Consider the following 20,764-nt stretch of genomic DNA (forward strand, 5'->3'; position numbering starts at 1 on the left):
ACGTGCCAGTAACCTTTTGAGCGAACAGCGGCGGTAGCATTGAAGAAAGACGATTTGAGATTTGAGTGCATTGAGTTATGAGAGCTATCATGGAACATTAAACTTTTATCTCAAGGCACTATTGTCTATTGTTGAGACCAATCTCTGGAAAATACATGGAATATTTTTTTCAAAAACAGGTTGTCCTAAGTGTACTATCTATCACTAACCATTGATAATGTAGAGTCATGAATACAGTAAATATTTGCAAGAGAAACATTCCTACATTCAACTAAATGAAAAACTGTGAGAAAAATAAGAACAAGGTTCCTTACCTTTGCTCTTGTGGTGGACTTAACACTAGACAAGTTCACTGTGTGCCATTCTGAACCACTGCACATCTTCTTTGCATTTTACTGTGGATCAATAACAAAAATAGATTTGAGTTAGACCAGGATTAAAAGAACTCAAGCACAGTATTAAATTAAAGCAGGAAGAAAAACTGAGTGCGGCCATTAAACTAGCCAGAGAACACAACTGTTCAATGGGATGAAAGGCCAGCACGTTTGCACACGAGATCTTGTGTCAACCATTGTCGAGATTTCCAACAGGAATGGATTAATAATTCCTACTGTGGAAGCTGTTATTTGGGTTTTGGCTGTCAATTTGTTTTTCTTAACTATATACTGCATATGATGCAAATGCACTACACACGTACAGAATACTCTGAATACTGTAACCTTAAAATGATATGATGTATTGTGCTCATCTACATGTAGTTCGGCCCCAGAACCGCCCATGTTAACCAATTCCAAAGTGCTGCAAGTAAATATGGGGAGGAGCTTAGTTCTTGCACAACCAGTTTGCTGCTGACGAAAGACAAGTTGGGAATGTTTTCATCAGTGCACACGACTACAAAGAGGCTACAGCAACTTCAGAGTCATATTTTGCCGGAAAATAAGGTAAGCATATTGTGCGCTTGACAAAAAGTCATTGTAAGCACAAGAGTCATATTTTACCTGAAAATGAGGTAAGCATATTGTGCGATTGACATAAGGTAATTGTTGGCACTCTTTGCAAAGGGTTTACATACCTACCTCCTTCAGAATGTAACATATGTGGCATTAATAGTCTGGAATGATAGTCTGTCTGTCTGTCTGCCCGTCTTGCCATCTAATCATGTGATTGTTTAGGAGATCCAAGCAATGGCAAGTCCTCTGACCACACACGTGCTGAACACCGCCAAGGGTGTCCCTGGGGTCAATATAGCCCTCAGCCTACATCGACTGGACCCATCAACTGAGACCTGGCTGTTGATTAACACTGGGTAAAATATCCGTCCATCCATTTTCTTGTCCTCACTAGGGTTGGGGCCTGTCCAGCTGACTTTGGCAAGTAAGCGGGTATTGCAGATATGGTTTCAAATTAGAGTTACAAACAATAGTTTGGGTTTCCAATTAAGGTTTTAAATCTGGTTTAGTATTTTAAACTTGAGGTGGGGTTTCAAATTAGGGGTTTAAATTTACAGGGCATCACCTTTACTTTGCACTGAAGGAAGATTTTGTTGTTGCCGAGAAGTACTGTACATCTAATGAATAGAGAGAAAGATATGAACCACATATTTTTGTAGGATTTCTAGCACAGAAAATGTGTGCACATGCGGAGTAATAAAACAACCTTAAATAAAATAAAATGCATTGAGAAGTCATCATTGTCTAGAAAGGACTAGAAATTAACTTGATTTGTGGTTGTGGAAAGGTTTCTCTTTACGTGTCTGTCATGTCATGAATAAAATCCTTCATTATTTCTAACATTTTTGTCTGAACAGCCACACAAATGCTGATGGCCGTTTCCCGGGACTCATCACAAAACAGGACTTTCTGTGTGGTGTATACAAATTGCGATTTGAAACTGCTCAGTACTGGGAAAGCATGGGGGAGACCTCCTTTTACCCATATGCTGAGGTGAGACGTCCATCCAATGAATAACTAATCTAACATTGTTTCGATATTCTGACACTTACTAGGAAGGCCTAAACGACTTCATTTCTTGATGTTTTTCAATGTTTCTACTGCAGTTAATTCATAGACTATCATACAAAACATGAAAGTTGAAAACATTTGCTTAACTTTCAGATTGTCTTCACAATTACCATCCCAGACCAAAAGTGCCACGTACCGCTGCTCTTGAGTCCATTCTCGTATAGTACCTACAGAGGAAGCTAGAGGTCAAGTGCGTGGTGACCTTTGGCAATTGGCATCGCTCTTTCTTGTGACCATTCATCCCATTCTCACTCTGACTGACAATTGTATAGCCATTTTACTCAAAACACAAATGTGCCAACAATTTGATTATTTCCAAGAAAAGGGCAATACAACCAGTATTAGTTTTTAAAATTAAATAATATGGTGGTGATACACTGAATTTAAGTTTCATACTTTATGTGTGTGTTTTAGATTGTGAATCAGATTATTAAACGTGGGTCTGAACATAATATGTATTGCTTTGTAAGAGGAATGACTGAAGTAGGGTACAAATAAATTATTTTTAAAATGTGAGAAACTCTAAAATGATGGAGAGAGGAAAAAAATCTGCATGTGTGTGTTTGATGTTTTTCATGCAGTATTTACCGCACACACGAGAGGATAACTAACTTTTGCACGTCCAAAAAGTGTTGAAAACAAGCTGCAATATTTGTATTGACCATACTTGATCATTTTTAGGTATTTGGGGACATGCATATTAAGTTTAATCAAATTTGTTCATTGCAAAAGAATTTTAGACACTGTGGTAAAAAGTTGTGTCGCCTCACCTGTAATGGGGGAAGATGCAGGGGAGCCTCCCCGATTTGCACACGCAACTCATTCATAGGCCATTTCGTTGTAACAATGGAAAAAGTTACCGACATTTCTGCAGCCTTTAAAAAAAAAATCACAACTTCCTTCATACATATTAACATAATTTAAAGACTGGCCGGCCGGAAATCAAGGTTATCTTATAAACATGTATTTATATTTACCTTACTCTATCTTATTTTTTGCATCCATTAGATTAGTGTATATTTAACCTTTAGATTTTTTGAGACATCATATCATCATAGAGAATGAGTGTAGCTCTGTGTTCGATAGCTTTAGCCTGATCGGTACTCGGCATCGATTACACTCCCCTGAGCAAGCCAGGGCCTTCCATGCCTGCAATGCAATTGTAGCGTTCATATTCTTTACAATTTCTTGTACTTTTCAGTCCACATAAACAAAAACCATGGCGGACGACGAGTTAGATGCGATCAGACAGCAACGAATGGCAGAACTCCAGGCAAAGCACGGGGTAAGGACAAAGGAAGTGTTCTGGAAGCGCGTTAGCCTCCCTAAAAATGAGATGCCGAACACACAATGCTGCGTGCTAGTTAGACTAAAATTGGCATAGAGAGTATAATAAATCACCGATCACTTCGCTATGTCTTGCTTAAGAGTGAAACTCACGTCAAATCCACGTGGAGTGTAATATGCAACGTTTATAAAATGGTTGTAGAATCTTTAGCAAATTGCTAACTAGCTTGCTTTCAATATGACAGTGCACACCCCTCTCAATCTCAATCTCCTACATAAAAATTGAATTTTGTACGTTATCAACGAAAGTAATAGTGCCACAACACAACTAGAAGGCCAAACGTGGTTTAAAAATGCAAGATTTCAGCATGGAATTCGAATAATTGCAACCAGACTGAATAGCTCCTCAGATTTTATTTACAAAATTCTCTGCTCAGTCCTGGTTTACTCCCACTCATGACTTTGAACATATTTTAAAATGAAATGATGGTCACTACATACCCATACATATATCTGTTTTAAATAATGCAGCACCATATCACAACTGAGTTCTACATTGTAATGTTAATTTGTGGATCTTTACTCAGAGTTCAATAGTAAATAGTAATATTAACCAAGCAGGGTATTGACTGCATTTTTGCTTTCTAAGATGAATGTTAATACTAACCATGTGATATATTGCTTCAGAATTCATCAAAGAATCAGCAAGGGGAGGAGGCCAAACAAAGGTGAAATAATCTAGATTTCCATCCAGTGCATGTAATAACAAATAGAAATGGCAAAGGGGCAATAGGGTACACCCAAGAAGAAGCAATTAGAATTATTTTTGTTGCTTCTCTGGTTAAACAAATGTGGCGGTCTTTTATTTACAGAGAGACAGAGATGAGGAATTCCATATTGTCCCAAATTCTCGACCAGTCTGCACGTGCCAGGTGTAAGTCTTTTCCATAAAATTCTAGGGATGTAAAAACTGCGATGTTGCAATATTAAAATTGCCAGTCATCGTCATATTTATGATATTACAAGCAGCACCTTTTGTCCGCTTTGGCCAAACACAGTATGATAATGAACTACATTATACTTTGCATCACTGAACCAAGAGGAACCATTGTGTTACTATGTCGGACACTACATTAGGGTAGCAAAAGACGGAGGCTGCGAGCACAAGCCATACTTGTGGACTTCAGGTCCTTATACCACATTTATGCAGTATGTTTCTTTTTTCTGGGGGGCTCTAACAGTTTCCCGTGATAAAGTGTAATTCCCTGATACATTCCTACGCATTATTATAATAATGGAAAATATCTAATTGCATCATGACTGATGATACAGCAAGTTGTTTGTATTTCTTACTAAAGGCCAATTTTGGGGTGTTTGTTATTTATTTATCTATCTATTTATTTATGTTTCTTTCTCTCCACAGTGAACAGTCTTGCTTTGGTAAAGCCGGAGAAAGCACGTTCAGTTGAGAATTATCTTATTCAAATGGCTCAGTATGGATCATTGGCAGGAAAGGTACGTAAATGAATAAATGCTTCAAATTTATTAGAATTGTTTTCATCGTTGTTGTATGTAAAGTATGTGTTAAATTGCTTTGTGGGTCTTTTTCTTTATTGACAAATTATTGAAAAATCTAAAGTGATAAAATTAGCTTGATAAATGTTGATATTTGTAATAAAAAAAAAGGATATACAGGTTGTTGGTTTTTTTAATTATTAATATTTCCTGAAAAGTAATGCTTAAGAAGATACAAGATTTTAGCCCAAAAGCAAGTGGGTTTTTCCCCCTCAGATCACGTGTTCATTGTTTTGATTTGTTTCCATGCGACAGTTATTACTACAGAGACCGCAATATATTGTTCTTTGTCTGATCTCGATTCCGGAATAATAAAAATAATAAATCAACTTGGTTGAAGACAGTATCACAACTGTGTTGCTCACAAATGTATTTTTCCTCTCTTGCCAGATTTCAGATTCGGGCTTGATTGAGATCTTAGAAAAAGTCAGCAAGCAAACAGAGAAAAAAACAACAGTCACAGTATGGTCCATTAAAAGTTTACAGATTACAGTTCGCAACTAGATCCTAATTTATTAAAATCCTTTTTTTTCTCAGTTCAATAGGCGGAGAGTGATGGATTCGGATGAGGAAGAAGATTAAATGGCAACTGGAGCTGTTGAATGAACCAGGCAAAGAAGGCGATGCGTTTCACTGGGATTCCAGTGTGTTCCTGCTAGCACTCTAAAATGCTGCACGTTTTACAGTGTGTCTTTGGAAGTGACACACCAGAAGTGGAGAACAAGCATTGACAAAAACAGATGTTGCATAGAATACACACGGTGTCAAATATATTGTTTAGTTGCGGTTTTATTTCACATTTGCATTTAATTCTTGACAACACATGACTGGATTACTTCCGTGCTCGTCCATCGTGAGTTTCTTTTTCCTACTGCTTTCAAATGTTCACCCAGAGAGGCTGAAACAGCAGATGTGTTTCATGATTACTCTTATTACAACTCATTCTTCTGTCTGGGCCAGCAACTTTGGTCTTCTTTTTCAAGAAACAAACATGCCTCTTAAACGTTTACAAAAAATAAAGTTAAAAAAAAGCTTTGACATCTTTCTAGTCCTTTTTTTTTTTTTTTTTTGCAAATGACTCGTGTTCGAGGTCGTACATATTGTATATACATCTCCCTAAAAACATGCCACGCTTGTTGTTGTTATTTATACCCACAACTTCAAATCTTGCACCACAGCATACAAACATCTAAGCCATAAGGTTCTAAAGAATGAGTCTCGACTGAGTTCACCTTTGCCCTTTAAAATCTCAATTTTGTATGACAATTGTTTTCTCGTGCTTAAACATGCTCATGTGAGTATATTAAATATTTAAATCATGCCAATGTTGGCAAAGTGTTATAGCCCATTTGTTACTTGTAGCACAGTAATCTAAATCTGTGTGCTGTGATGCTATTTTACCATACAAATTCATAAATAGTAGTAAGTGGGATGGTCTGATGGCCCGTTTTCACACCAGTGTGGTCAGATAATCTCTGATTGGCTGCGCGCACTAAGGGCTTAATTCTCATTGGTTATGGGTTTACCCATGTGTTCAACACCAGCCAATCACGGACAAGACAGTGGTGTCTTTAGACTGTTGTAGTGTTGTCAGTCATGTTAGCTAACGTGGCTGCTAAGGGCAAGATCTTATTTGTAAATTTAGAACGAATTTGACAAATACCGATCTACAGAAGTAGAAATATGCCCGAAGACAACATGGAGACACACACGTGCACGGCTCCTGTCAATATAGCAGTCGTTAAATACTGTAAGTATCACTATGGCTCACCTGAGAAATAATTGTCTGACTTTATCGACCCATTTGCAAGAGATCTGTTCTGTTGCGCGCCCTTGCAACTTTAAAAATAACCGTGACTGTATTGGACTATAATTGTTTTAGCATTTCATAACATTGTATTTTTAGGGGGGAAGAGAGATGAAGATCTAATTCTACCCATTAACTCATCGTTGAGTGTTACACTTCATCAAGATCAGGTAAACATAAATAAAATAATATATAGTTGTTTATTAGGGGGGAAATTCCTTCAGTAAAAGTTTTGTTTAGGTAAATGATGTCGGCAAAACATTATTCTATGGTTGTCTTGAGACACATTAATTATTATGTGCAGGTGAACCTAAGTTACTAGCGAGAGTAAATAAACAAAATTTGCCAGTGCCGATCAAAAGTTGATGTGCATTGAATTACTGTGCCCACAAAATACCATTACAACATACATTGTGACTTATTTTTATTCAACCCCCCACTCCCCATACAGACTTTATTTACTTTTATTAGACCACCTGTCATAAAAAGACAATCATGCTTAAATGTGGATTCTCAGTCTACTGACCACTACTATTTGGACAGGTACATTTGTTGAGCTATTATGTATTGTGTTTCCCTTGTTCAGTTGAAGACAACGACAACAGTGGCCACCAGCAAGTCTTTTGAAGAAGATCGACTGTGGCTCAACGGCAAGGAGGAAGATATCAGCCATCCAAGACTACAGTCCTGTCTGAGAGAGAGTACGACTTTCCTTTCTGCTTAGCCATAAGGACAGCCTAACGAAATGAAGGATTCTTACATCTCAATGTCCCGTGTCTGTAGTCCGGCGTCTTGCAAGGAAAAGACGTAATGATGATGATCCCGGTTTAGACTCAAGGGGCTTATCTCACAAAGTTCACATCTGTTCCGTCAACAATTTCCCCACCGCTGCTGGACTTGCTTCCTCTGCTGCAGGATTTGCTTGTTTAGGTGGGTTGCTGTGTTGCATTCAACGTCAATGATATTCAAAGCATCTTACACACTGTTCCCCTGCTGTTGTGCAGTATACACACTGGCCCAGGCGTTTGGTGTAGAAGGGGAATTGTCCTTGGTGGCTCGTCAAGGCTCTGGCAGTGCGTGCAGAAGTATGTTCGGCGGATTTGTGCAGTGGCTCATGGGACATCAGAATGATGGCAAGGATAGTTTTGCCCAGCAGGTGGAGCCAGAGACTCATTGGCCTGAGCTGAGAATACTTGTACTTGTGGTACGAATGTTGGATTTTTTGCACGACGTTGAAGAAGGGAGGGACTTAAAATGGCAACAGGGCAACAGTACAAGTTATGCCAGTTTGTTATAATTGCGTAATTGTTTGACAGGCCAGTGCTGAGCGGAAACATGTGGGCAGCACTTCTGGCATGCAAACTAGTGTGCAAACAAGTCAGCTCTTAAAGGTACTATTTTTAACCTTGGCACACACCCATGGTTATGTTCTAAAGCTTAGTTTCCACCATGCAATAGAGAGTTCAATTGGATGCAATTTGCGGGAAAAGGAAAAATGTCGTGAAGGTTACCGATGTGTCAGATCTGTCCCGGACTTGCTAAACCGAACTTGCACTTGGTGGAAACATGGCGTAAAAGATGTCGTACTGTTCAAGCAAAACAGATTGGATTCTTGCCAATTGATTGATTAAATGACCCCAAAACTTGTGTGTTTGCAGCATCGGGCCGAGTCGGTTGTCCCAGGCCGCATGGTTGAAATGATTAAATCCGTGCGCAGGAAAGACTTTCCTGCATTTGCTGAACTCACCATGAAGGATAGTAACCAGTTTCATGCCACCTGCCTGGACACATACCCTCCCATATTCTACCTCAATACTGTATCTCATCAGGTCATCAACTTGGTGCATCGATACAACAGCCATTACGGGCAGACAAGGGTGAGCGACGGCATGGTTGTTTCATCATTTTAGTATGCAAACTTAGGTATAATTCAACAAAAGGAAAGCAAATCAAAAGTAATTCAAATGGTTGCTGTTAACAAAAACCCCACTCGGCTAACTTCCTCATAGTTGCTATTCTGATTTGTGCAGCTGTATTTCTGACATGATTTAATGAGGATGTGAAAATGTGTGTGAGTTTCAAGTTCTCATAAAAACAACATCAATTTGTTTTCCTGTAGGTCGCTTACACTTTTGATGCAGGACCCAATGCGGTAATATTCACGTTAGAGCAGCACATTCCTGAATTTGTTCAAGCAGTCCGACATTTCTTCCCTCCAGAAACTAACGGTAGCGAGTGAGTAGACAATTGCTATTTAGATCCCCAATGAATGATTTTTGCCTTAAAAGTTCATGCATGATGTTACGTGTATCCCATTTGGGGTGTGTCCACAAGTATAACTTCCTTGTGTCTAGGTTCATAAAAGGTCTTCCAGTTTCTCATGTAAATCTTCCTGAGGAGTTGAAACAGGCTATTGGTTTGGAGCCCATGCCAAGAGGAATTAGTTACATTATCAGCACTAAGGTACATGCATGCCGAAGTCTCATCCATGTCACTCATTGACGTTCCAGTTTTTAAATGAAGGCATAATTTCAAAACAAAATGTACCCTTGAACCCATTTACTAATGCTAATTTTAATTGCTAATTGTAATTGGATATGCCATCTTCAGTTTGTCAACATAACATAAAGTGACTTTTGTTTTTTAATGTTTTATCAAGTTTGTGACGAATATTCACACTATTCCTATATAGTCTGTCCTGCACTCTATAATTTGTTTCTTTTGTTTCAGCCTGGCCCAGGCCCTTGTGTTGTGAAGGACTCCACGCAGCATCTGCTTGGACCTGATGGATTACCGAAGAACACTGTTAAACATCTTTTACTGGGCAGGGACATTGGAGTAAAACATAAAAACTGTTACTAATACTGTATATCACTACAAATCAATGGAGTTGTTATCACATTCAAATTTTGATTATATCTCCTGTCAATTGTTTTACATTTTAAGTTGTTTTATGTGCTCTTCTCATATGCTGCTGAACCATAATTTTGAATATTGATAACGACTTATTTCCGATTGAAAACATTTAATTTTGCATTCATGTTCACAAGACAAGTAAACCATTACATTGGTTTATTTATTTCTCTGTCTGTTGCCATGCGTAGAAAAGTTCCTGTAATTGTACAATATGCATAGATCTAATCATGTAATTGGAAACATTGTCTCACACTTACATTAAAGACTGTCCAAATCTATCGCCCACACTGTTACTTTGTTTAATACAGATACTGCTTTCTGAATAAGATGCTTGCTAACAAGGCAGGTTCCCATTGAAATACATCTTGACAGACAACATTATATTGTGTTCATAGTAGAAGACCACGATATACTAATAAAAAAAAAATAATGGTAACCATTTATTTTAGTTTCAATAAAATAAGTCTTTTCAAGGGAACAGAAAATACAGGCAGGAATCCATTGACCCACATTTTTGCGTGCTTGCACCAGAAATGACGTAAAGGGGGCGTGCCGCAGGTAGGTTCGAACCTTACTTCTCATAATGCTGCCTGCGCTCACATTTCATATCAGAGAAAACATTTCCTCCTCCAACGTGCACCGAAGGCAACATGGGGAAGATCGAGTGGGCTATGTGGGCCAATGAGCAGGCTCTCGCTTCTGGACTCAGTAAGTTCAGCCACTTTTTACACTGAATTTACAATGTTATTCATTTGATATTTTTGCACATATAAAGATAAGATAAGAGTTGCCACTTTTTGCTGTAGCTTTTTTCCAAACAAATGTTATTAGTATTTAGATTCCAATCCTGAAATATATAATTTTGAAGTCACTGTTACTCAAGTATTTATTTGTTTTTTTTTAATTCAATGTGTTCAATTAAATGTGCTAATCATCTTCCTGCTTCCTTGTTGCAGTTCTCCTTACTGGAGGCATTGTGGGGGTGGCAGGGCTGTTCAGAGGGTGGCAGTTTGCTGCCTATGCTATGTATCCTTTGGCCAAATGGCTTAAAGGTATTTAACTCAAATTGTCTCTGTGAAAATGTCCACTTGATAGGCTGGTAATGTCCTCTTCGCCAATATACATTTGCTGCTTACTGTACCGCTGTATTTAATATTTATGCTGTGGCAGAAATATGACAACATATTTATTACTGTTATCAGTTTTGAGAAACAACAATGACTTTTTTGGCTCATATTCTGTCTTTCCCATTAGTTTACGTCTTAAAAATGTCTGTGGCATGTACAAAGTATTTTAGGAAGGTTAATTCCCATGTAATAGCACATGTTAGCAAACCTGTCCGATAAGAAAGCCTTGACAGCGTTATGCAGTGTCGCTGGCGTCTTCATATTTCTGCTGGAGTACCCGAGAAGCAGAAGAGCAAAAGGCACCGGTGTGGAACGAAAGTAAGTGATGCCATTGCATCCATTAAATGAAGATTAACATGGTGGCATGATGAAGTGATTGGTTAATGCTCATTCTCTCCTCATCTTTTGTTCTCAGGGGACAGTATTGTTTCACTGTGTGTGTTAAAGCTTTCGGGCCTCTGACAAGGAATTACTACGTCAGAGCCTTTTTACATGCAGCGTGAGTTGGAAATCCGAGTCCATTTCCTTTGCTCGACAACATTCCTTCCGAACTGTCTTTTCTATTGTGTTGTCGCATTGAGCGAAATAAATACCTCCGTCTATTTTCCAGGCTGTCCGTTCCTGCTGGTTTTATGCTCGCTACTGTCCTTGGGTGCGTTTGCCTCGCTATCGCCAGCCTCATCTACCTCTCAGTAAGTAAAATATTGCGTCAGTATATTTTTACGTTTTGTTCAGCCCATGCAGGAAGTTGGTGGAAACGGTTACAAGGAAGAGATTGTTTCATAAATGGCACAGCTCTTGAGACATATTTCAAGAGCAGATTTCAGCACACCTGAAATTAGACAAGGAAGAGGTGTGACAGAGTCATTTGGTCCTTGTGTCAATTGCCAGCCATTTCAAAATGACATTTGCAAGTGGTCCACAACATTAAGAACTATACATTTTATTTTGGAGAATGGGGTGATTGCTTACTTACTTTTTTCAATCCATTTCTTGCTATTTAAGGCGGCCATCCACGGAGAACACTGGGAACCCATTCTACCAAGAGTGGAAGTCAGGAGGGCAGCTCCAAGCATTAAGAATCCCCCTCAGAACCCGCCACCAAGACCTCCAGCAGAGATGCGCAGGAAAAATGTCGATGACTTGGAAGGTGCCGCCTATGACAATCCCATGGCTGTCATTGATGAGAAGTAACCTGACTGGTTTCCTTTTCTCCACTGTGGTTTTGCAGAAATGTTAAGAGCTTTAATGAACGTTTGGTAAACACCTTTCGAAAAAAGGGGGACAGTGCGAATGTCATATTATTTGTCAGGGGGTAAAATGTCCCAATGCGCTGATTAGCGCTGTTATTTTTTATTTTATATTTGTGCATTTGATTGAACTTTTCTGATCCCCCTGTCTCAGTTATTTGAGCTTTGCATCCACTGTCTTGCAATTGCACACACTGATGCGGTTTTATTCCTCAACAGTTTGCTCGTTTTGGGTGAATTTGACATTTATTTTGTCTGTACACTTTGACTCACTGAAAAAATATTTTGTACTATAGTTTTCTCTACTATATGTGAATAAATGATTATTGTTGTCAGGTCTACATTTTAATGTGTTTTACTTCCCCTTTGAAACAGGTTGTTTGCCGCTTCCCATTTTGCAAACACCCTGAATTTCGAAATGTTGAAATTTCCCCTCTTTAATATTTCCTGTGTCCTTTTCCAGACAGCATATCTGTGACTTCACATTACATTCCTGGCAAACAATGTCAAATTAATACTTTGTTCCTCCAGGGTATGTTGTTGGACAAGTTCAGTTGCACAATCCAATTGGGTTTTTTGTGTGTGTCTGTGTGGAAACGAGGGAGTCTTGAACTTCCTGAAGTTCATGAACGTCAACCAAAAATGCCAAGACAATTTGAATGGCTGGAATTTATTTTGCACTCTTCGATGGCAGAAAGTGTCTGCTGACTTTCATTTAAAACGACTTGGTTAATTCTGAACACAGTCACACCCAAGTTTCAAGCGGCTGTACACACTTGTGCAATAACATTATTTCAGCACTTTGAGGATTTTATTGAACGGGACAAACAGTTGAACACATTAAATGAGAACACTCGTAAGGAGCTAGAGTACAAGTCAGTAAGTTGGTCTAATCAGACCTTCACGTGCAAATGAGAAGGCCATGTACTTGACAACATGGTGTTGCACCCCAATTATGTTGGATCATACAAAAAAGGTAACCTATTATAGTCTGTTTTTTATTATTATTATTATTATTATTATTGTGTTTTATTATATTTTTTATACTTTGATCACAGAATGACAAAGAGCAGAGAGAGAGCTACCACACTGCCACCTCCTGTTGATTTAAGAGCATGTGTTTTCTGTTTACGTCGGTTTCCCCCATTTGTCCTGTTGGAGGCAGTAGAGTACTAAGACCCGGTTGAGACTGTCAAACAAAAACACAAAGAAGAAAACTTGTGCGACATGGCAGTCCGCTCATTTTACTTAGATTGTATGCTCACGTAAATTTAGCAGTCAGCAGTGTAAAATGTCTACCAGGGCTTTGCGGAGGCTGAAAGGCAAACAGCGAGCACAAGAGGCGGTTGTCGTCGAGGAGCTAACTTTGCCAGATAGCCCCGATGAGCTTGCTGAAAGTGAGGAAGAGCAGCTGCTCACGACCACTGTCAGTCCAGCGTCACGTCGGAATGGCAGTAATCGAAAGTCAAAAACAAACAAGGATCGTAAAGACATCGGTGCTGTTTTGGGAATGGTTTGTGCACATTATAGTTGATCTATCTACACGTTGTAGAGACTGTACGCTTGTTGTGTGAGCTTAAAGCGTTTAGCGATGCCTATCTGGTGCCTGTTAGTAAAGTAAACAAAGCCACACATTATTTTGAATAACAAAACACTTGCAATAAACATTTAATAGAGGTATCATTTAAATGTTCACAATGGACCATGGCAGATTTTATTTGTCAAACACAGAAAATTCGAGGTATGACAGACAAACGTTCAAGACGGGTTCTAGATACATGTGAATGACAAATTAGAAGTTGACTCCATCCACTGAGGGCTAGACGATCAATTAACACATCTACAACGAGAGCATTTTTTCTCGAGTTTGTTTTGTGCATGACAAGAGGTAAGACTTGAGGCAGGACAGCTCGTGAGTGCTCAAAATATCGTGAGCATCTGACACTTCCTTGTCGAGAACATCGCCTTGCTCCAGCAAACATGAGGGATTTCTCCTTTTCTTTTTAAGGGATTTCATTTAAACTATTTTCCAGATAAGTGATACTGAAAAAGCCTCCGCCGATGAAGATCCAGAGAAACGAGATGGAAACAAAACAAGTGACACGGGAAATAATGACAGCAAAGAAAACTGCAGTCGAGGGCCAAATGAGGTATTTAGCACAATGCGGAAGCTTGGATGTCATTTTAATTTTTTGGAGAAATGATTCTACCATACATTTGTTTGTGTATGTTTTGCATATTTGTCATTTGTTATTCCCAGCCCATGTCCAGTGTTAAGAAAAAGAAGAAGAAAAAGAAGACAAAAGTTAAATCTGAAATCGTACAGGTAAACCTAAATTGTTTCAAAATGATCCCCTTTAAACCATACCTTAGATGACTTTTAATAAGACAGAAAGCTCCCTAAAAGGTATCTCACAATGACTTCTATCTTGTGTCAGCAAGGACAATCACCAGATGACAACATTGATTTATTGCTGGAAAACCTGGGCCAGTCCAATGGTTTGACTCTACAAAATGACTGTGGTGGCTGTGACAGAAGACCTGTTCTACATGTGGAGCACAGGTGAGGATGGTGATGGTGGACCATGTTCATGGGCCCAGATGCTAGTTAGACAGTATTCATCTGCTTTACAAAAATTATTGTGCTGTGTATTGAGAGTTATTTGTTTATGTTTATGGCGAGAGTTGCACTTTGTATGATAGTTACAATAGTTTGGGTACCTTATCTGCATGACAGCCACATGATGTGATTTTTTTTGTCTTCAGGAATCTGAACCCAGAGACGGAGCTAAAGAAATATTTTGGGAGTCGAGCAGTTTTGGGGGATCAGAGGTAAGCATGGATTGGTGGTGTTAACACCTTCTTTGTGGGTCATGCCCTGTCATCATCCTGGCATTTGTTTTCAGACCGCGACAACGCAATCGACAGTTTCATCGAAATACGTGGATGACCGGTCCCAAGGAAAGTTGGCCTCGATTCAGTCGCCCAGGTTAGGATTGTTTTTATCTTTTTCATGTGTTTAAATAATGTGCCCTCTCGGTATTACAGTCACTGCCCTTATGTCGTGAAAAGTTGCCGAGTATTGTTTTACTTGCATGCATTTATTTTATTCTTAATTTGCCTTGCATGTAGCTGTTGGTGATATTTATCCCTTTTTTTTTTTGTAGATCATCATGAAATTAATTATATATGTATTGTATATATTGTATTGTATGTATTTATTTATTTCACTGTGCTTTGTCTGCGTTGGACGTGTTGTGACTTGAGTGCTGCTTACGCATCTGTATTAACCTGAAATGAAATCTTTTCAGGAATCTCAATGACCTTACTTGAGTCAAAAGATGGTGTTCAATACTTCACCTTTGAGCACAGTCGTGACTACCAACAAGTACAGTTCAAGTTCTTGGATGCTGTCGAGTCTATGGATCCAAACAACCTTGTGGTAAAAGCACGTTATTCTGTTGTGCACGTGCGTGAAGAATGCAGTCACACAACCAAACTATTGCTGTACTCTTGACTTTCAGAAATAATTACGTTTTTTATTTTTACATGATGGAAGAGTTCATTTAAAGCTATTATTTTATTTGTTTAAGGTACGGTATATTTTAAAACTAAAAAAAAAAACATTATTACAAGATCTTTGCTTATTATTGTGAACATAATTAAACCTGATAAATTCTTGATTCATGATTTTGTAACAACTATAATTTGTATTGAGTATTCATAGAACCATGATTAAAAATAAACTCCCACTCCTTGTACATATCATTTACTGATGTCTCCTCTTAGGCTTTGCTGCAGCTGAATCCCTACCACATTGATTCCTTGCTACAACTTTCTGACGTCTGTCGTATACAAGAGGATCAGGAGATGGCCAGGGACCTCATTGGTGAGGCTGTTTAATCCAAAAAAGAAAGATGTCATTTAACTGTACTTCTCCCTACAGTGCCTCTACCGTATCATTCAATAGGTGTTCCACAGCAGCGCTCTCTGCTCGCTAGTTTCGTGTTATAATAGAAAATAGTGTACTGGGATCTAACAGTTTAAGACTAAAATAACAACATCGGAAATAACAAAATAAAAAACATGCAGATGCAAAGCATTATGGGGGGTTGTCATCAGACATAGTTTGAGCGGTAATTAAAATTGTGGACACAGTAGGTTCTATTTGTAATGCAATTACTATTATGATTGCTGAAAAAAATCTATACTTGAATGACTAAGGGCTGTCACCAACTCTGATGAGAATCTTGCAAAACAAAATTAAAACCAAGCATATACTACACCAACATCATACCAAGTTGTTTGTACAAATGATGTATTTGATTAATTTTTATTTGATTCCAGAGAGGGCCTTGTACAGCTTTGAGTGTGCGTTTCATCCTGTATTTAGTCTGACCTCTGGCGCCTGCAGACTGGATTACCTCAGACCTGAAAACAGGTTGGAAAGACTTGAACTTTCTCTTAGTGTGCATCACTTTTACGGTCTTGACCAAATGAGTTGTTTTTATTCATTTGAAATGTTATCTTGAATATGACCTATTGAAAAACAGACAAGTCGAGTGATAAAATACTCTGCTTTTAGGGCATTTTATCTTGCTCTTTTCAAGCACATGATGTTCCTTGAGAAGAGAGGATGCCCCCGGACAGCTTTAGAGTACTGCAAATTGATCTTGAGGTAGGAGAAAAGAGCACAACCATCTAATAAAAAAAATATTAATTTAGTGATTTCTTACAACTTACTGTCCACAGTATGTATGATATTGTCACGCGGTGTTCCGTGTATTGTGGCATGTACACACAGTGATTCCATAGGAAGTTTGTTAAAACTCAAAACTGAATTGATGTTAAACATAGAAGCACAAATGGTGGGCATCCACGGTCGTTTGACACACTAACATAGCTTTAATCTTAAGAAGTAGTTTGTCAACAGAATGAAGTCATATTAAGAGATTGAGATTTTGCAACTGGTTGAGTGTGTGCATTCAAATATGCCACATTTCTGAAGATTCGTGCCCCCCTCTCATTCTTAGTTTGGACCCGGACTCTGACCCACTTTGCATGCTGCTACTTATTGATTTCCTGATGCTACGTTCCAGGCAGTATGACTCTCTTATTCAACTTTATGAGGCCTGGGAGGTAAATTGTATTCGTGCACATTCCCCATTTTCCTCATTTTTTATTTTTCATGGACAACTACACAGTGCGAGATATAATTGCCTGTTTGTGTCTCAGGAGCACAGAAATCTGTCCCAGCTGCCAAACTTTGCATTTTCCACCGCGCTCTGCCATTTCCATCTCAGTCAGCAGGAAGAAATGAAGCCTGAAGAAAGTGATCGAGTAAAACGCAAAGCTGACCAAATGCTACAGGATGCGCTCATCATGTTTCCTGCAGGTCAGAAACCCCACACTGCCGAAGCATCGCCATGTTGAGAAACAAGTATTGACACTTAACATTTGTGTTCAGGGATGTGTAAAATGTTTCTTTCCTTTTTTTACCCTACTTAGTCGCAACATATCCTAATTAACATGTTCCCTGGGATCAGCCCTCGGGGGTATGTCAATCATGTAATGAATGTGAATATGTTTTTACAGTCTTAATGCCTTTACTGGATCTATGCACTGTGCAGCCAGATGCCAGTGTAACCTCACATGCGTACTTCGGCCCAAGCAGTCAGATTGGGTAATATAAACTTCTTTGCCTGATTATATCGTCTTGGTCAACTCTAATTGTAATTCTTTGACCCTTGGTGACATTTGCTCTCTGTAGACAACGGCCAGCCTTGGCTGAACTGACTGCTCTGTATGTGGGGAGGATGTACAACCTGTGGAGGGAAGCAGCAGTCATGCTTTGGTTGGAAGAGAGTGTGCAGGAAGCACTACGTCGAATTGATGCAAATGACCCACTGGTGGAGGACTGCAAGAACAAGTGAGACCAAAACTTGGTTGCTCTACTGACTGAAATTGACATTCATGACAGGCGTAAATAATCCATGTAATCAGTGTTAATCTTTCTTAAACTCCATGTTGAATGTTCCCAATTCCTGACCTTACATAGTAGCGCAGCGGAACCTATGAAATTTGGATCTTGGCACAAATTGTCCTGAAAATGTCATTCTAAATTTCAAACTACCGTCTTGTGCAGTAACAATCCCTAGCAAACCTCCCACTCTGCTTAAGTCAATACTACACGTGACCCTGCATTAAATAATGTTTTCCATTGGAAAAAAATTCCCGAACGTGAACGAATTTCTACCAGTGTTTTGGCGAATCAGGATTCAACTCAGAGGTCCCAGCCTCCCCCATATTAGCAAAAGTAACAGTCGTTTCAAATGAATGCATTTGCCTCACCGTACTGGGCCACACCAATTTTCTGTCACCACTGCCATGCAGAAGAAAGCAGAGGTACCAGAGTGCTCCACGGAACATCCATCGCCACGTTCTGCTGTCTGAGATCAAAGAAGCCACGTCCAGTCTGCCTCTGGTACAACGCACAAGCTTTCATACAAAACAACTAGTGTTTTTATATATTGAATAGGAAAAAATGAGGGGGGGGTGAATCCAATGCTGAACTACATGCATGTTTTTTTATGATTAAGGAATAAAAAGACTGAGGGCTTGCACTTAATGTTGGTTGGCATTGACAAATTTATCATAAAAAACAAAAGAGCATGAATTTTGCACGTATGCCTGTATTTTGTTCATGCTTGGGTTCCTTTGAATATACATTCCACTGAAAAAACACAGATCAGTAAACAAAATCACATGCATATTTCTATTGGTAAACAAGTCAAGCATTATCCCGCAGCGCTTAACGTTCGCCTTTCTTGAACTCATGGTTTCAATGAGACCTGCCACTGCAAAAGACAACCTTGACCATGCTCTTTGCTCCACCTCAGGAGGTGACGACTCAACCCATGATGGGATTTGACCCCCTCCCGCCAGTGGATTCTGTGATCTCGTACACCAGACCAGAGAGGTAATGTCCTACCTCCCCTTTGTTGCTTTAGCGACCAACGCAAGTCCTGCTTTTGTTTGTCATGTTTTTAATGCTAGTTTCTCTGCGTGCATGTAGACAACATGTTGGAGCATCCAATGAGAGCACGCTGTCGCTGTTTTTCCGTTCCCTTCTGCCAAACTTCAACCTCCAGGTAAACCTGTAATGGTGTACACTGGCACAAGGAACACACACTCTTCTAAATTGTGCTTTGTATTATGCAGTTTAGCAATGTGGACATTTGTCACTCCAAACAATGCGTTATCGTTGTATAATGGCGGATAGTTTGCATTTATTTCATCGCTTTATTGCTTCCCACTTATTTTCTGCTCGAAGAAGAATCATTGTGTGCTGTCCGCACTCAACAAGGAATCAAAGGCACTGTTGTATCTGACAGCATGCTGATCTTTTACATATGGATTACTCCCTCAGAGCACCAGCTCTGTATATTTACATATGTTTATTGTTATCATCCGAACTGCCTGAAGCTTGACATCTAAAATTGATTCTGATTTGGATGGTCTACTTATGGCAAGGAAAGGGACACGGTTGTTTCAAGAGAATGTCATAGACTGCTAGGTTTTATTTGTTGTAGAAAACTATCTAAACACTTGGAACAAATACAACCCTACCCTCAATGACATAACTCAATTTGTCATCCACTCAGACCATCTTTTAAAACTCAATATGTGACAGTATCAGAAATGTCAGATTGCTGGTTTGATTGATATTTTTAACTTTCCTTATCAGGGTGGGCCAAGGCAGGAGGAGGAGGGTGACATGGAGGTGGCTCGGGCTGGACAAGAGCTAAACCAAGAAGTGAATCGCCTCATGGTGGCAATGAGGGACATGCTGGCAAACATCAGGTTTCAAGAGCCGCCACGAGAGGACCAGCATTTTAGAGACGAGGAAGAGTGGGACTGAGTGAGGATGTCTTGGAAACTCAGAAGAACAGCTCATCAAGAAAACGTCTGGGACGAAAATAAAATGCTGCCAAATGAGCTCCTTCAAAAAGAGGTTCCTCTCAATTTTTCTTTTTCAAACTTCTGTCCGATCATTTTTACAGATTTACATTATTTGATTGAAAATTGTCAACCCCAATTAAAAAAATCTATTTTAATGCATTTATTGACAGTAATCTTATGAGATCTTTTAGCCGTTCCTGATACTATGGCCCCTGAGTGAGATTCAAAGATATTCTTTTCTGTCTAATTGTTAATCTGCCATATGGTTTGTATCGGCCAGAATACAGAATGACAGGGCCTTGCTCTTCTGTCAAAGATCTACGAAACTACATATGATAAAACATCTACATGATCCGCTTTGTGGGCAATTTGCTCTGGTTACAGTAATCTAAAAACAGCTTTCCTAAACTTTACCTGCTCCACTTTCCATATATTATCTGTTTATTCTTAATGCACTAATGAAGAGATGACGGTGTACTTGATTCTCAAATGATTTCATTGTTCTCACTTCATCTGGAGCTACAAAGGAAGTATTTGAGGACTGCTCATGTGATCTAAATACGGTTTAGAAATCATCTCATAAGTCGTCCCCAGAAGAAACAGCCTCTGACTGTTGCAGCCCTGATGGCCCCACCACTCCTGTACAGCCTCCCGGTAATAATTCCAAAGGACACAAACCGACGCACTTGATGAGGCTGAAACTATGAAGCTTGCTGGACTTTTTTTCTTTGGTGTGTTTTCACCACTGAATCTCCACACATTTGACCAACATTTACCAACAAATACAAAGTAAATTGGATTCTTGTGTCACATCATTCT

The 20,764-nt window shown here is 39.2% G+C and overlaps 5 protein-coding genes across 5 annotated transcripts; all 5 read left to right on the forward strand.

The window, feature by feature from the left end:
* Positions 1 to 781: 781 nt before the first annotated feature.
* On the forward strand, positions 782 to 2,541 carry uraha (urate (5-hydroxyiso-) hydrolase a). Its single transcript, XM_061277030.1, has 4 exons — positions 782 to 941; positions 1,173 to 1,306; positions 1,808 to 1,943; positions 2,115 to 2,541. Exons 1-4 carry the CDS (start codon positions 870 to 872, stop codon positions 2,202 to 2,204), a joined length of 432 nt encoding a protein of 143 aa, XP_061133014.1. The 5' UTR covers positions 782 to 869; the 3' UTR covers positions 2,205 to 2,541.
* A 574-nt stretch (positions 2,542 to 3,115) lies between these two features.
* Positions 3,116 to 5,921, forward strand: pdcd5 (programmed cell death 5). The gene is made up of 6 exons (XM_061277031.1): positions 3,116 to 3,306; positions 3,996 to 4,036; positions 4,181 to 4,242; positions 4,732 to 4,823; positions 5,274 to 5,345; positions 5,421 to 5,921. Exons 1-6 carry the CDS (start codon positions 3,241 to 3,243, stop codon positions 5,463 to 5,465), a joined length of 378 nt encoding a protein of 125 aa, XP_061133015.1. The 5' UTR covers positions 3,116 to 3,240; the 3' UTR covers positions 5,466 to 5,921.
* A 525-nt stretch (positions 5,922 to 6,446) lies between these two features.
* On the forward strand, positions 6,447 to 9,884 carry mvda (mevalonate (diphospho) decarboxylase a). Its single transcript, XM_061276728.1, has 10 exons — positions 6,447 to 6,633; positions 6,790 to 6,860; positions 7,277 to 7,391; positions 7,474 to 7,620; positions 7,695 to 7,894; positions 8,007 to 8,081; positions 8,349 to 8,567; positions 8,810 to 8,925; positions 9,045 to 9,153; positions 9,421 to 9,884. The coding sequence occupies exons 1-10, from the start codon at positions 6,567 to 6,569 to the stop codon at positions 9,550 to 9,552; spliced, it is 1,251 nt and encodes a 416-aa protein (XP_061132712.1). The 5' UTR covers positions 6,447 to 6,566; the 3' UTR covers positions 9,553 to 9,884.
* Positions 9,885 to 10,156: 272 nt separating this feature from the next.
* Positions 10,157 to 12,315, forward strand: LOC133152825 (cytochrome b-245 light chain). The gene is made up of 6 exons (XM_061276729.1): positions 10,157 to 10,314; positions 10,563 to 10,632; positions 10,977 to 11,051; positions 11,149 to 11,232; positions 11,344 to 11,425; positions 11,739 to 12,315. The coding sequence occupies exons 1-6, from the start codon at positions 10,257 to 10,259 to the stop codon at positions 11,925 to 11,927; spliced, it is 558 nt and encodes a 185-aa protein (XP_061132713.1). The 5' UTR covers positions 10,157 to 10,256; the 3' UTR covers positions 11,928 to 12,315.
* An 855-nt stretch (positions 12,316 to 13,170) lies between these two features.
* Positions 13,171 to 20,744, forward strand: tcf25 (transcription factor 25 (basic helix-loop-helix)). The gene is made up of 18 exons (XM_061276708.1): positions 13,171 to 13,496; positions 14,017 to 14,133; positions 14,244 to 14,309; positions 14,422 to 14,546; positions 14,750 to 14,815; positions 14,890 to 14,972; positions 15,295 to 15,425; positions 15,773 to 15,872; positions 16,331 to 16,424; positions 16,569 to 16,661; positions 17,017 to 17,122; positions 17,219 to 17,378; positions 17,579 to 17,666; positions 17,754 to 17,912; positions 18,377 to 18,467; positions 18,883 to 18,962; positions 19,059 to 19,134; positions 19,731 to 20,744. The coding sequence occupies exons 1-18, from the start codon at positions 13,275 to 13,277 to the stop codon at positions 19,902 to 19,904; spliced, it is 2,031 nt and encodes a 676-aa protein (XP_061132692.1). The 5' UTR covers positions 13,171 to 13,274; the 3' UTR covers positions 19,905 to 20,744.
* Positions 20,745 to 20,764: the final 20 nt, after the last annotated feature.

This window comes from Syngnathus typhle, linkage group LG4 (assembly GCF_033458585.1).
Source record: "Syngnathus typhle isolate RoL2023-S1 ecotype Sweden linkage group LG4, RoL_Styp_1.0, whole genome shotgun sequence".
In the NCBI taxonomy this organism is placed as follows: domain Eukaryota; kingdom Metazoa; phylum Chordata; class Actinopteri; order Syngnathiformes; family Syngnathidae; genus Syngnathus; species Syngnathus typhle.

Coding starts and splice junctions, on each gene's coding strand:
- uraha (XM_061277030.1), top strand. CDS start 870: ATGTTTTCATCAGTGCACACGACTACAAAGAGGCTACAGCAACTTCAG. Junction 1,307..1,807: donor TGGCTGTTGATTAACACTGG/GTAAAATATCCG, acceptor TTGTCTGAACAG/CCACACAAATGCTGATGGCC. Junction 1,944..2,114: donor CCTTTTACCCATATGCTGAG/GTGAGACGTCCA, acceptor CTTAACTTTCAG/ATTGTCTTCACAATTACCAT.
- pdcd5 (XM_061277031.1), top strand. CDS start 3,241: ATGGCGGACGACGAGTTAGATGCGATCAGACAGCAACGAATGGCAGAA. Junction 4,037..4,180: donor GGGGAGGAGGCCAAACAAAG/GTGAAATAATCT, acceptor TTTTATTTACAG/AGAGACAGAGATGAGGAATT. Junction 5,346..5,420: donor AGAAAAAAACAACAGTCACA/GTATGGTCCATT, acceptor TTTTTTTCTCAG/TTCAATAGGCGGAGAGTGAT.
- mvda (XM_061276728.1), top strand. CDS start 6,567: ATGCCCGAAGACAACATGGAGACACACACGTGCACGGCTCCTGTCAAT. Junction 7,895..8,006: donor TGAGAATACTTGTACTTGTG/GTACGAATGTTG, acceptor ATTGTTTGACAG/GCCAGTGCTGAGCGGAAACA. Junction 8,082..8,348: donor AAACAAGTCAGCTCTTAAAG/GTACTATTTTTA, acceptor GTGTGTTTGCAG/CATCGGGCCGAGTCGGTTGT.
- LOC133152825 (XM_061276729.1), top strand. CDS start 10,257: ATGGGGAAGATCGAGTGGGCTATGTGGGCCAATGAGCAGGCTCTCGCT. Junction 10,315..10,562: donor GGCTCTCGCTTCTGGACTCA/GTAAGTTCAGCC, acceptor TCCTTGTTGCAG/TTCTCCTTACTGGAGGCATT. Junction 11,052..11,148: donor GGCACCGGTGTGGAACGAAA/GTAAGTGATGCC, acceptor TTTTGTTCTCAG/GGGACAGTATTGTTTCACTG.
- tcf25 (XM_061276708.1), top strand. CDS start 13,275: ATGTCTACCAGGGCTTTGCGGAGGCTGAAAGGCAAACAGCGAGCACAA. Junction 17,123..17,218: donor AACTTTATGAGGCCTGGGAG/GTAAATTGTATT, acceptor TTTGTGTCTCAG/GAGCACAGAAATCTGTCCCA. Junction 17,913..18,376: donor GTGGAGGACTGCAAGAACAA/GTGAGACCAAAA, acceptor ACTGCCATGCAG/AAGAAAGCAGAGGTACCAGA.